The 14,612-nt window shown below is 47.9% G+C and overlaps 2 protein-coding genes and 2 non-coding genes across 4 annotated transcripts; all 4 read right to left on the bottom strand.

Moving 5' to 3' along the window:
• Positions 1-2,160: 2,160 nt before the first annotated feature.
• Positions 2,161-4,312, bottom strand: LOC117862782 (beta-carotene hydroxylase 2, chloroplastic). Its single transcript, XM_034746307.2, has 6 exons — positions 3,723-4,312; positions 3,558-3,617; positions 3,251-3,457; positions 2,999-3,124; positions 2,750-2,806; positions 2,161-2,639 (listed from the first exon to the last, which is right to left on the bottom strand). Exons 1-6 carry the CDS (start codon positions 4,137-4,139, stop codon positions 2,571-2,573), a joined length of 936 nt encoding a protein of 311 aa, XP_034602198.1. The 5' UTR covers positions 4,140-4,312; the 3' UTR covers positions 2,161-2,570.
• Positions 4,313-10,980: 6,668 nt separating this feature from the next.
• Positions 10,981-11,076, bottom strand: LOC117866067 (small nucleolar RNA R64/Z200 family). Its single transcript, XR_004642761.1, has one exon. It is a non-coding gene; the product is annotated as a small nucleolar RNA R64/Z200 family (small nucleolar RNA).
• A 211-nt stretch (positions 11,077-11,287) lies between these two features.
• Positions 11,288-11,361, bottom strand: LOC117866061 (small nucleolar RNA Z199). The gene has a single exon (XR_004642755.1). It is a non-coding gene; the product is annotated as a small nucleolar RNA Z199 (small nucleolar RNA).
• A 344-nt stretch (positions 11,362-11,705) lies between these two features.
• On the bottom strand, positions 11,706-13,225 carry LOC117865728 (uncharacterized). The gene is made up of 5 exons (XM_034749971.2): positions 12,771-13,225; positions 12,523-12,677; positions 12,327-12,393; positions 12,160-12,211; positions 11,706-12,033 (listed from the first exon to the last, which is right to left on the bottom strand). Exons 1-5 carry the CDS (start codon positions 13,153-13,155, stop codon positions 11,943-11,945), a joined length of 750 nt encoding a protein of 249 aa, XP_034605862.1. The 5' UTR covers positions 13,156-13,225; the 3' UTR covers positions 11,706-11,942.
• Positions 13,226-14,612: the final 1,387 nt, after the last annotated feature.

Here is a 14,612-nt window from a genome sequence, read left to right as displayed (position 1 = left end):
ACGCAGGCCCAATAATTAGAAGAGGCCCATGTAGAAGCCTACATTCCGTATCCGTCAGGCATTCAGGTACAGGTTAGCAATCAGATTATGTTGACGTTTTTGCTATATAATCCATTCATTCACTCATTCCCAACAGAAAGGAAGCCGTCCGTGGTCCGTCCAACTTTCGCCGACTCCCACCAGGCGCATGTGCTGGCTCCGGATTGGCACTGGGCTGGGCCTATCGATAGCCGGCCAACCTCTCAAGCCTGGACGGGACCAAAACTAAAATACTGGCCGTCGTCTTCGCCACGGCACGGCTCCCCTAAAGCTGTAAAGCACGCGTGCCTTCTTCAGCTTCACTGCACCACCATCAGTCCATCACCACAAAAATTGTGTGATGAGCACAGAACGCCATCTGCTGTAGTCTAGCCATCCAGCTCGCTAGCTACTCACATTTGCCAGGAAGTTCATCTCTGCTCTGGCTAGCGCTCGGTAGATCCTCAGTGGGTGATACGATGAGCTGTTGTTCAAATCCTTGCAGCCTGATTCGACCGCAATATCATTAATTCCAAATATGTAGATATATAATTCATGTAGGATTCTGGGTCGCGAGACAGACTCGTGGGGGAAGCGACCTGACCGTTAAATTAGGAGAGCGCATGCGCGGGCGAGCTGAAGGCCTGAAGCCTCCTTATCATTAATTTGGTTTTCTGATGACGCGGCGATCACCTTCCGCTATCCGCTCTCGCACAATCCAATCGATACGGCGGGCCGCGCGTGCATTACTATAAGCTTTGATCGCGGCCAGGTGTCCTCGCGCCGTGCTCCGGCTCCGCATGCTTCTCTCCATGCTCGTCGTCAGCTCATGCAATTGACGTAGGCAGTGGCGTACGCTTGAGCCGGACGTACAGCCGGTCGGGGCAATATAGTACTATAAATAAACACTGCTAGTGCGTGAAATGAGGAGAATGCTGTGGTTACCACGGAATAAAGACGAGTAGTAGAGTGTTTGGTATTCCTACATCCTGCTTTGGTTATCTGGTATTGCTTTCTTGCAAGCGAGCTGGGTGCGCGTGATGCCTCATCCTGAAGTTGCATGCATGGCACCAAAGACCGGAGTCCGGAGATGGGTAAAAAGTAAAACCGGTTGATAATGAACTGGGGAGCGAAACGAACCTCTGGGATCGGAACGGATGGTACCAGAAAGTAGGTGTGGCCGGTGGCCCCGAGTGTCAAATGGAGAAGAAAAAGAAAAAGTCCGGTCCTAACCCATGCACAAAGTCAGGAGTGGGCGACGATCTTTCCGACACGCTTGAAATCGCCAACCCGAAGGAATACAGGTTCCTACGGAGCAACCTGCTATTCTTTCTATAGAGCCTATTATAATTTGTCAACGGAGCAGCCAGTTTGTGTCTGTCCAGCGAGCAGTGGATTCAGAAGCTGGTAACAGCCATCTTCAGTTGCTAGTTCTGTTAGCATGATTATACGCATGTCAGGTTTGTGCCGTTGATAGCTCGTCGGAAACCAATGAAATATCTAATTTGTACTCTCTGAGGTCTATTAGGACTCGTCCTCACCTTCCGTTCCAAATTGTGGGTCGTTTTAGTTTTTTCTAGATTCACTATTATGCATCTAGATATACGCAATATCTAGGTGCACAGTACAGCTAGAAAAACCAAAACGACCTACAATTTGGAACGGAGGAAGTAGGTCGCAATACTCTTCCCCCCTATGAAAAACGTGCTTTTGTACAAAATATCAATTTTTGATTAACGGTTAGTTAGATTGTACTGTATAAACATTATATAAATATATATTCCTGTTTCATATATCTTGTAACATGAAAAAAATTCCTTCAGCGTACAGTGTCATCTTTCAGAAAAAATTATGGTCAAATTGCACTTTCTAAGTTTTTCAAATTCCAATAAGAAATTGGAGCAGTATGGTTTGAGTTTTGTACGACCTATTACCTATACATATGCAGAAGACAATGTATGAGATAATATACATATGCAGAAGACAATGCGTGAGATAATATACATATGCAGAAGACAATGTATGAGATAATAGGTTTGCAGTACAAAATGGTAGCACTAGTAACGGCAAAAGGGCCGCTCACACACGCCAGTGGGGCACTGACGCCACCACCTCTGAATGAGAGAGCAGGAAGCTTCTGAATTTTCAGCACTGTTTCCAACCACCGAATTTTGCTTTCCTTGAAGTGGTTCACAACATTTCCCTACAAGTTATACACAGGATCCTAGCCATAAGAACAGTACAGGGGACCAGAACGTGCGACGTCTCCACATAGACGCCGACGTGAAAATGGCAGGAAAAAAAGAAGAAACAATTTCATGGCACTAAAGTTTCTATGTACGACCCGTGCCTCCCCAGACCATACAAATGTTCACAGCATCCACGCCCCATACAACCAGAATACGCGCGGTGTATCAGGGCGCCTGTCACCAAATCAACTTCTCGTCGGCCTCGACTCCCTCCTAAATCGAATCAACGAAGCGACAGAAAAACAAAAATCCCGGAGCAGAGCCCGCGCGGCGGTGGGCGCTCCGTCCACGACGCCGTGGAGGTCACATGGCCCGGCTGATTCGCGCGAGCTCCTTCTCCAGCTCGTCCAGGCCACCAACCTCCTCCAGCTCCTGCAGGAATGAAACCACAGCCACACGCGTGCTCAGGTCAGGCGAACAGTCCGCGGGTGATCACAGTCACAGGCAGGACGAGGACAAAACGACGGGAACCACACGCTCACCTTTGGTCCCAGAAAGAGCCCATACGGGACGCCCTCGAACTTGTCCATGTGGTGGATCTGCTCGCGACGTCGCCGAGGAGCCCAGCCACACGCGCACGCGCAAAAGGGCGGTTAAAAATATCGTCAGCTCAGGTCGGTAAAAAATATCGTAGTGTGGGCTAGTGGCGACTAGTAGTGAACTGGAGCTACGAGGTACTGTAGTTAATCAAGAAGTAGTGAGTGATGAGCGAGAGGTCGCCGTCGAAGTACCTTGTGAGCGGCAGCGACTCGCCGGAAGTAGGGCACGTTGGCGATTGGGCCGACCGGGAAGCGGCGGTGGACCAGGCCGTCGTGGACGAACATGTAGGCCATGCCGAACAGCGTAATCCCGAGGCCCTGTGGGAGCAAGACACGTGGAGGGTTAGGCCACAGTCGGATGCGTGGCTGACGCCACCGTGGCTCCAACTGACAGGTTGGGCCGACCAACCAGACACACATGACGTGTAGTCACCGGTGGCTTACCGCGCCGAAGCAGAGGCCGGGCACGAAGCCGCGGTGGAAGAAGCCGTAGGAGAGGAGGGAGATGGCCGGCACGGCGTTGATGATGGCGAACACGTCGTTGAGCTCGAAGGGCCCCTCCCGCGGCCGGTGGTGCGACTCGTGCATGTGCCACAGGGACGCGTGCCACAGCGCCCGGTGCGCCCACCGCGCCCAGAACTCCATCCCGACCTGCGCATCCAACCCGAGCGCACGGCGAAATCAGCTGAATTTCACTTCAAAACTTCAACAAGAAGACGGGTTTTTGGTAGCAAGGGAGTGTCCGCCGTACCGCCGCTCCGACGGAGAGCGCAAACGTGCCGAACATCTCGGTCACCGGCACCTCGCCGCCCTGCAGTGCACGGACGCGTGCGTCAGATTTCCGGCATTGCTCGACCAATAATGCCATTGCGGCAACGAGACAGATTGAAAAAAAAAGGGCAATCGATCGAGTTACCTCCATTTGCCAGCTGAATCGGTAGTAGACGGCGGCGACGGCCATGGACGTGACGCCGAGGCTGGACATGACGGCGGCGACCAGGTACGTCCGCCGCTCGGACTGCTTCCGCGCCTTCCTCTCCTCGATGCGCCGCGCCGCCGCGGCCCTGGCCTCCTCCTCCAGCGCCGTATCAGGCACTGGCACCGGCACCGGCACGGGGGCGGCCGGGGCCGTCTTGCCCTCCGTGGCCTGCGGCACGAAGCACGTGACGGTCCCGAGCCCGCGGCGGCGCGGGGCCCTGGCGGTGGTGAGCGGCGAGAACGGCAGCGCGCGCCCGGCGAGGGGAGGCGCCCTGCGGCGCGCCGCGGCGAGCAGCGCGGGGTTCTTGGCGGCGAAGCTGCTGGTCATCGCGGCGCCGGAGAGACCGGCGGCCATGGCTCGGGCTGGCGTTCCGTGTGGCGCCGGGGCTCCTCCCGTTCGTGCACTTTCTGGGGAATAGACGGACAGGGACCGAGTGAGCGGGAGGGGGGAGTGTGACGGCAGGGGAAGGGAGAGGAGACCAGGTGCAGGCTACTTAAGACCTCGAGTCCACGAGAGGCTCCCTTCGCGACGCGTGCGCGGGCCGCGGGGAGGAGGAAGAAGTGGCGGAATTGCGCTGTGGCTCTCACTGGCTCACAGGTGTCCATGTCACTGATAAGACTGAGCCGTGCTGCCTGCCGGCCGATTTCGATCGAACGGCGGAATGGAGTTGCTTTTAGGCATGAAATTTGCTGCCTATTTTCTAACACAGCAGCCTCTGTGGAATCTGTCGCACGTCGGCAGGAGATTTGTTTGAAGCATACTTGGGCAACCCAGTTAGCCATCGCGCAAGCAATCCCTTTCAAAGCTTATAACGGATCAGCTTCTCGTGTTTTTCGGAGAGGGTACAACTTAGAACGCACACGAAACACCGCGTCATACTCACACCGCACGCACGCACACGCGTGCACATCGTAGGCACACCCCATATGAGAGATTGGAGGGTAATTCTCAGTGTGCTGGATACGCGCGCGCATGCGTGTGTATACCGTAACCTAACCTAGGACAACCTAGGCGCTACAGGGAGGAAACCCAATTAATGAGGCTCCTACACCAGCAGCAATGGTCGAACGTGGGAGGGCAGCCTGAGCCCCGCTCGGCTGACCAACTGAACCCCCAGCTCAGTCCTCTTCTCACTCGTGTTGTTTGACTTGTGTTGGGGATCGCTAAAAAAGCTTAAGACCCTCGAACGTTGGATGGGATCTCCAGTTTGTAACCTCGTAACTTCCCAAGAGAGTTGGTGTTCACTTTTGCCCCCGCTTCCGTTTATTTAACACGGTGAGAGGTATCGGCTCTGATTGTTTGTTTTGCAGGATTCGAGACATCGAAGATTGCTCTAAGGTTATTTACTAAGATCGGCGCGTAAATGCAAGGCAGGATAAAAGCCTCGGGCAACGAGGGAAATCCTAACCTCAGCGCTTGAGGTTGTCATGAACCGAAAACCTGCGTGGAAAGCCCCGAGGATAGGAGGCGAACGGCATGAGAAGTGTGATCACAAAGAGAAATTTAAGTTACACATGCACTGTTTTGATGTTAATATACAACATATTATCGAAATGTAGTAGTTGATATTATCGAAATGTAGTAGTTGGATAAGGGTATTTCTGAAATGTAAGGTAGTCCGACCCTTGTCACAAAAGAAGAACCCCACTCAGATACGACTTTTTAATAGAAAGCTTGGTGCTTGTCTTCCAAATGTTCTTTGCTGTTTGGTCCCGAATCTATTTGAGACCAACAACTTTGTCGTATATCACTTCCGAGGCATGATGATCTACCGGGTGCAGAACACGGGCAGCTCCAGCACCACACTCGAAACGCACGGCCAGGCTTGCATGATCCAGGCAACTTTGTACCGTGTACAGTGGCTGCGCCTGTGAGCGGTTGTGTGGCCGAGGGCGGTAACACGCTCTCGCCTCCCCTACCCCTCCCTCCTCTCCTGGCCCGGGATGCAACTTGGCAACCCACGACGGCACGGCCACGAGGGCTCATGCCCGTGTAACTGTAGCCGTTGGCCGGGGTCGTCGACCTGTTGTCCCCCGCCGCCACGAAATGGGGCCGGAAAAAGTGCACCGGCGAACGAAGAAAAAGCCGGAGGAAAAACGGTGGACAGAAGCGGCCTGGTCGTCGGCTCGTCGTGTACTCGTGTGATGGAGATCCTTCCCTGCTCTTTCTGTCACTGACACGGAATGTCCTCTTCTTGTAGGCGTGGGATCAGCGTCAGCGAGATTTGGTAATCAATGAACCATGATCATAGGCATCAGCTATCCACATCGTGCCTGCGATTTCGACGATAAGAAGCAAACCACACACACCACCAAAGAGGAGGAAGGCCTCTATGAATTATGCCCATTGGGCCTAGCGTTTGGAGCCCATGTGAGCTGTTGTCGGCCTGATTAATTTGTATTTCATCTGGCCCAAGACAGGTCCTGTGCTGTTTTAAGAAACAGAAATAAATCATTCCGACCAAGGCAGCAAAACTGGCCTGAGATTAATGAATCAGTGTATATTTGCTCATCTTTAATCTCCTCAAGTGAATAAAGTACATCAGAAACACTATAAAAATCGGGGTAACTTTATGTAGACAAGAAAAGCGTAACTGTTGCACATTTCTTGTCCGAGAATCAATGTAATTAATTATTTACCAAAACTAGGTTTTTGCTCATCTCCGCCATCATCAAGTGAAAAAACACTCTAGCAAAGTAGCAACACAATAAAAGTTGGGTTAACTATTTGCATTGATGAGAAAGGTGAGAGACTTTGCATATTTTCATACCGATCAACCGACAACCTAACTGGTGCGGTAGTCTTCTCAATCTATCAAAGTTGTCATGATAATGGCTTACTATCGGAAAATTGAGACTATACCGTCGGTGGACCTACCATGAGAAATTTTATTTTCGTTTGGTTAATATCATTATCTTATTCATCTAAAAATTTGTCGATTCTTGATAGGCATAGTGTGACTTATGGTAGGCCAATAAGCCACAAAAGGAAAAACCCTCGGATGGTCACTCCTTGATTGCTATTTTGGCAATATCTTACAATATTTAGCAAAGAAGTTATCAAAGTTTTACAATCAACATATATGATCAAATCCATACGAAAATTCAATGGCACTTGGCTACATCTTGGACCCATCTTGCATTTTACTCACGCTCCACCGTTTTGGCAATATCTTATAATTTTTTTAACCCTTTTGTTCTAGAGGAGAGAAATTATAAAAATTTTACAATCAACATATATGATCAATCTCATATGAAAAATTCAATGGGGTTCACTTGGCTCCATCTTGGCCCCGTCTTGCATTTTACTCACCCTCCACCTCTGACAATCACTGGAATGACATTGGCATATAAGAGTTTTATTTCTCCTAGTTTGCCATAGGAGCAAATTACCCGTGCTCAAATTAGCAAAAGCAAGCGGAAATATCGGCTAATAAACCATTCCAAACATTAGGTCCAGCACCATGTAGGCTAACTCATATAGAGCATATGGTTTTGGTTTTTTTTGAGCTATGAGGTTTATCTTGGATTTATCTCGCAAACAAAACCAATTCTCTTGAGACATAAGTGAGTCATGTGCCACCACTTGACCAAATATTCAAAGCATATGCCCATTTCCCCCATCGTTTTGTTTTTAGCAAGATATGTTTAAAATGACCTTTGATCTTTTGCCATAGAGGAGTGCGGATACATCCCTCCCTCATAAATTTATACCTTGTTGAATGAACTTATCTAATTATAAAAGTCTTAAATTAAATTATTATCAAATTTAGCTTCGTTTGCATTCTTCTTATATATATTAGCTTTATAGCATATATTATATCATATAAAAACAAGAAAAACAAAATCTTATGAACACATTGAAACCCAAGAGAATATACTAACAAGACCGTAATAAAACAAGTGACAATGGCACAATCCCTAAACCACAAAACCATAAGAAACATTATAATGTTTTAAAACTGCTTTTGGGGACAAATAATCTTCTTTGTGTTAAGAGTTTAGATTGATTGACTGCATGAAATGAAAATATTACCTATTTGCGAATCGAGAATCTCGAGAGTAGTAGCATATTTGAATGTCCAGCTTTAACTCAAATTTCCATATAACTTATGCTCGGGCAGCAACGATTTTATATGACAAATTTGAAACATCCTTTCAACACCGCATTACCAAATAAATAATAACAAACATAAATATACACACAGACCGCGCAAACATAAAAAGAAGACGCATGCCACAGCCACCCTATGTAAATCAGATCGCCTTTCCAGTATTCTGATGAAATCCAAGAAAATCGGTGCATACACATGCAGCCATACTCTCTTGTAGATTAGCACTGACGAGATCTATCACTTCTCATGCTCCTCTCCGAACAGAAACCCAAGCGACGACGGCCCTCCTGGTGCACAGCGTACCCTCGTCGATGGTCGGTCCTAAAAACACAAGCATAGAAGGAACACATATATGCAGCTCATGTTATGCCATATCCGAACTCTGATGGAACACATATACGCAGATCTGTTCATCCCAACATGCAGCTGCGTGTATAAGATTATTGATGAAATGGAGTCGATTACTCACAGTGATAAGAAATCCAGAGTTGTTGTAGCTTAGCTGGCTGGTATGGTAGATGTTGCAAGGAGATCTGTTAGACGAGAGTATCGGGTTCGAGACTTCTCTATTCGGTGGAGGAAGCTGTGGTGGTTCTTTATCGGCTCCAGCTCCGATCATCTTGTTGTCATCCTTGACACTGCTGCTGTTGGTATCTGGAGTAGTCTTCTCGGTTTCCTGGTTGGATTTGGCCGTCGTGTGATACGGACTTGTTTCCTCCGGCTGGAAGAGGTAGCCGAGGGAGCTCCGGCCACCGCCGCTGCTCATCTTCTTCTTCCTTGCCCTTTTCCTGGCTTAGCTTACAGGTGGTCCTGTGCTGAGCTTGTGTTCTGATCTCTGGCGTGCCAAGCTGGCGTGGGAGTGTTAGATAGCTACTTATAGAGCTTGATGTGAGTGTGGAGCACGCTGGACACATCACACGATCGGCAATGTCGATGGGTCAACCACCACATGAACCAGGATGTGTGCAAAAAGGCACGAGGAGGCCATTTCAGAATCTTTTGTGGTGTATAATTAGGACCACAGCTAACCCTCCTCTTAATTTTCCATCTCGAAACTATCTATCACTAATTGCCTCTTCTTATTCACCCCGTTCCAAAATGTAGGTCATTTTGCTTTTTTACTCCGGTCTAAAATGTAGGTTGTTTTGGTTTTTTCATGTTCATAGATTTTGTTATGTATCCAGATAAAGTAGTATATCCAGATGTATAGCAACATCTATGAACCCCAAAATAACTTATAATTTGGAATGGATGGAGTATTACTTTACTGATCTGATATTGGTTGCTTCTATTGCAGTTTACTAGCTCTGTAACTTTTCTCTTATCAGTGAATTGACGTGCAGTCTTCCTATGTGTTCTCGAAAAAAAGGCGAAATCGGCTCAAACGTTGTTTCTCTGGTCTGCCATAAATCTATGTAAACCAATCCCTCTGGTAGACATGATTGCACACCATCATTTGTTTTTCTTTCAATCTGTTTGAGGTGCTATCCAGCGCTCTTTAAAGCATTTTGATCCCACAGGCGTCAGATCGTTCAAAATTTTCGTACTTGAAATCCTGCAGTGTCGCTCGGTTGGTGTGTTGTCGTGCCAGCAGAAACTATTCTTGAACAATGCGCCGATTTGATTAGCTGAGCTTGCAGTTGTTTAGAATTCGCATCGTACACGAACTAGACAGACACTACACCGTAGTGTTTGAATCATGAACAGTAAGCATGTCGAAATCACAAAGTGTGAACCATGGCTAACTAGTGTGACAGGACAGCAACTCTTCAGAAAACCTTCAGTCTTACTTGCCCTACTTTGTTATTAGGCTTAAACGTGCTCCGAATTGCCTTATTTTAGACAATAATAAGCAGCTGTACGTTAACAAATTTAACTTGCACGGCCACTGGCAAGAGGAGCCAGCCTGCTTGTGCCATCCAATCCTAAGCTACGACAGGCGTGAAAAATCTTCATAGATCACACTAGGAGTCCAAATGGTGTAGTTACTTGGTCTCACATCAGTATAGCAAAGGCCACTACTTTTACAGCTTGTGACTAAAGCCTGAAAGCGACCACTGATTTCTTCCCGGCAACAGAAAGATTGCTTGCCAGAACGGGATGTGCGACAGTTGAGCAATGGTGGTGGTGGTCGGAGGATTTAGGCCTGTAGCACTCTCGGGCCCGGCCCACACCTCTCCCATCACAGCCAAATCTAAACCTAACTCTGTTTTGCCACCGCGTCTGTTTATAGATTTATTACTGTACAGCTTAGTAGAGTAAATTATTTTTAGTAATAATCTAAAAGAAAGGTAATTAAGGTTTCTTTTTATGCTAGATTGCAATGGTTGAAATCTAGAGTCTAGAGAGAACCTACAAATTGCAATGGTTGAAAAAGCAACTTGCTGCCTATTCGATGTGTCAGTGTGTGAAATAGCGGTCGATCATATCAGTTTGTGAATTATTTCAAGAGCACAAACCAGTTTTTATGGGTCACAGTTGGAGAGTAGGGATTGGAGCATGTATTCGTCTTTTTCTATCTTCCCATTCAACTCCACCGGCCTCATATTCTAATTATTTCCATTCAACCCATGAACTCGCTTTAACAATTCACAAATACCCATCTGCTACAGCACCTGCTACTGACGAAATTTACCGATTTCGAAATGTCGCAAACAATATCAAAGAGGATCCGGCCCAAAAAAAGGTCTCTAAAATATACGAATGGTAAAAATGAAAAATTGTTTTCTTTAATCTTTCAATGGATAAATGGCAAAAGCTTAATTTAAAGATTATAGGTATCGAATGCAATCAAATATAGTGCTCTGTTTGATTTGAATAGTATCCAGCATAAAAAAAGACAAATGACAAAGCCAATAAATAAATTACAAGAGCTTAAGCTCATCGAATTCAATCAGATATCATGCTTGTTCGATCTGTAGTTAAGATCTAAACACCATGGTTACATTTGCTTATTTAGTACTGCTGATTCTAAGTTCCAGGTTCTATCTATACCATGTCTGGCATTCTGCCATTATAATTCACCACCAGTAACGTCACCGAAAAAATCGACATTTTCCTGTCTACATGAGAGGAAAATACGTATTGCTCAGTGGTATGAAACATCTTCTCATGGATGCCAGAAGCATCTCCGAAGTCTGACATGCGAAGTTTATTCATAAATCATCATCGCAATGAGGTAAACATTCGAAGAGACATGCAAAGAGACCAATACAGAATCGTCTGCTTGGGATCAGAAGGAAAATAGAGTTGGATATCAGTCACTGAAAAATCAGAAACACGGACCAATCTTTTCTTCATCAGATCCAGCGCAGATCCAGATTCAAAAACGGAAAGGAAAAGCGGAAAACGATAGGGAAAAAAAAAGCATTAGCAATGGCAGGAAAGAGATCATCAGAGACTTAAATACTAAGAATCAGATCGTGGATCATATTGTTGCAGTTATACTCTCATCATCTGACCAGCAACACCATTGCATGCAAAAGAAAGGAAACCAAACGAATCGCAGAAATTGCAGGAAGAATCGGATGAAGATCGAAACAAGATGAATAATGAAGAAAGAAGCAAGATGAATAAATCCCTGGTGGTTCGAGATGGAACAGAAGAGAGACAGCCGCCATTGCAGTCCGCAGCCAACGCCGCGATACGCCCACGCCTCTCAACTCCAGAGCCCCTCTGCTTATAAAGCCGTCGAGAGAAGAAGAAACCCTAGAAGGCCCTGTCTTGTAACATGGGCCAGGCCCGCGACGAAATATGGTCGGATCAGAGAATTCAAAAAGGTTCTAGAATACGGACCGAGATGGGCCTAAACTCTTAAAATCCTGCTTCACTTGCAGGCCCAGAGGCACAGAGGTAGCCAACTTCCCCCGATCATATAAGTCCGATATGTAAATTTGTTTTTCCTAAGTTACTAACATTTGTAATTTGGCACATGCGATATGATCCCTAGTGTATTTTACAGCTCTACGTACGTACGGTACATTTTTGGAGCATAAACATACTGTTGTGATCCCTACACGGGTGAACGCATTTGCCATGAGGCTTTAGCCAGCGCGCTTCTCCCAGATCCATCGGCTTGGCCTGAAAATCTGCCGCAGGAGCGCCATCTTGGGAACGTTCCAGTTCTCGACATGCCTAGATGACAAGAAGTAAGCTGTCAGTACTCAGTACTCGTCACACATGCATAGGAACATCCTGTAGCGAGCAACCAACATGCTTTTGATGCTCCTGAATATCGACAGACACGGAAGTTTTTAGTACCTGCACACTTTCCCTGATTCAGCATCGAAGTAGTATTCCGTGTATCCGGTTGCTGAATAAGGATGACAGTAAACACCATGTCAGGGAATGAGCGAGTATAAACAAAATTGTCAGAATCAACAATTCTTTGGGACGTAAAGATTGAGGCGTGAACTCGGAACAATTACCTGACAGAATAGGCCTCCACGGGAACGACATGACGCAGCTGAAACGCCAGTGCCCAACTGATTTATCCTGCAACCAGAGGCAGCGAGGAGCAAGCAGCACAGATCAGTGTTTTTGCAATCAGAAAGTAACCGCAACACACATGACAAAGGTTTATTTATAACTACAAAATTGAGTTTCTGGAAATGCACGACGTACTTCCAGGTCCTCCCATTTGGTGAGCTCCATGTTGGACTTCTCCAGCAGAGACCCAAAGTTGGTGCAGTTCCGTTTGAAGCGCCGCAGGCCTCTGAACGAACCCGCTGGATCGGCGAACTCGCAGTCCTCCTCGTAAGCCCTCAGCGTGAGATTCCCTGCGAAAAGAACGAAAGCGAACACGTTTTCCCTCGTGTCAGCGATTGTTCATCAGTTCATCAGAGAAAATTTCGTCAGAAACTGTTCCAGACCTGTGACGAAGTACGACCGCTCAAAGTCATCCTTGATTGCCTCGACCACTCCCGCGTGGTCCAGGGACACCGCCGCGCCTCCCTCCGCATCACCGCCAGCGTCCCCCTCCGTAGAAGACGGCGCCGGCCGGAGCAGCGACGCGGCGATGCCGAGGAGCTCGGAGCCGTACCAGGCGGCCTTGAGCACGGCGTTCTCCGAGCGGGAGGACGTGTCGGTATCGGCTCCCGCGGCACGGGACTCAGCTGCTGGCTTCCGCGCGTGCAACCGGAGACGGCTGCGAGACTCGGTCGTTGGCCGGAGGAGGAAGGCGGTGGCGGCGGCGCTACTGCCGCGGTGGCCGGTGGTCAGTGCAGAGGTAGCGGGACCCGAGTGGTGCAAGGCCATGTGATTTTTCTCGCGCTCGCCGGAGCTCCACGTCGAGTGACGCAAGAGCAGAAGAGCAAAGCCACTAGTTTCTCTTTTGCCTTGTACTGTTTGCAGAGGCCCGAGGGGGTGATTATCCAACGTGCGGCCAGGATTAATTGGGACGGAATAAAATAGTACGTATCCTCCTACCAAAATTATAGTACTGGGCCTCGATAGAAACTCTTTATTTAGGCCCACGAATGTATTTTGTATAGGCCTGGTCGAAGCTCATAGCTCTTTTAGGCCCACGAATTTGGAAAACACACACTGACACTGTGGTCTCGTCTGACTGACCAGATGGATTGATTATTTTTTTCCTCAGTGGAAAATTAAGACGGATTGATTATTGAGTCGAGATGTGTCGGCCAACTGATGTGATGGGAAGTACCTTGTACCTGGATGGCAGGCTGGAACGCAAGTTGAGCCACTTGGAGAACGGCGAGTGTCAAGCTCAAGCAAACAAAGAGAAGTGATTCAAAGTTTCATATTTGAACACATATATTCATAATTTGAAACTAGATCTCCACGACGGGCCGGCCATGTGCACGCATGTTCGGTTCGGTAGAAAAAGCCGGTAGCATGGTATTCCAGTCTCGTCAACAGTCTTGTAGAATCAATGCCCTCTTTTTCCAAAACATGCAGAAATTAAACATTGCCAGTTGATTGAACCATCGTGGAAAGAGACATCTCCGGTTGTGCAGTGGCAGCAATTTAGCACGGGAGTACTTAATCTATGAAGCTCTCTACAATTAACAACACTGCTTGGTACTTGCAGATTGTCATTTCATTCAGAGAAACAGCACCAAAACGTCAAGGACTCGTTCAACCAAACATGTTCCAAACATGAAGCAAGTGGGTGGCGCCATGTGCGAGATCAAATGACCTCAACGGCATACCGTCAGACCGAACGACCATGCAGGTGCGCGTCACTTGCACCGGCGATCCTTCAGGCCACCTCGCCCTGTCGCTGTCGGCTTCACCAGTTCACTACTCATCGTGCAGCCAGCACAGATGCCGCAACCTGAGTAGGGAACTGGTGAATATGGTTGCTGAACTGTATGTGGACAGGCGCAGAAGTTTTCAGTAACTCCACAGCAAAGCAGAGGCAGCGAGGACTCCCATTTGGTGAGCTTGATGTTACATTCCTGGAGCAGGGACCCAGAGTGCGTGCAATTCCGTTTGAATCGCCGCGAGCCTCTGAACGAACCCGCTGGACGGCGAACTAGCAGCCCTCTTTCGTTAGCTAGGATTATTAGTTGGGGTTTGGGAAGGAAAAAAAAAAGAGTACCAAATTCCAGTATCGGGCCTCGTCTTTACTTTCTCGGCCCATGGATCTAGAAAAAACACTCTGCTATGTAGCTTGGTCCAGCAGGCGACGACGACTGGGCTAGTCGTAGATGCGCGGGGCCAACTGACGCGACCACACGTGTGAGCCT

Source organism: Setaria viridis, chromosome 7 (genome assembly GCF_005286985.2).
Source record: "Setaria viridis chromosome 7, Setaria_viridis_v4.0, whole genome shotgun sequence".
NCBI lineage: Eukaryota > Viridiplantae > Streptophyta > Magnoliopsida > Poales > Poaceae > Setaria > Setaria viridis.
This window is presented reverse-complemented; position numbering and strand designations above follow the sequence as displayed.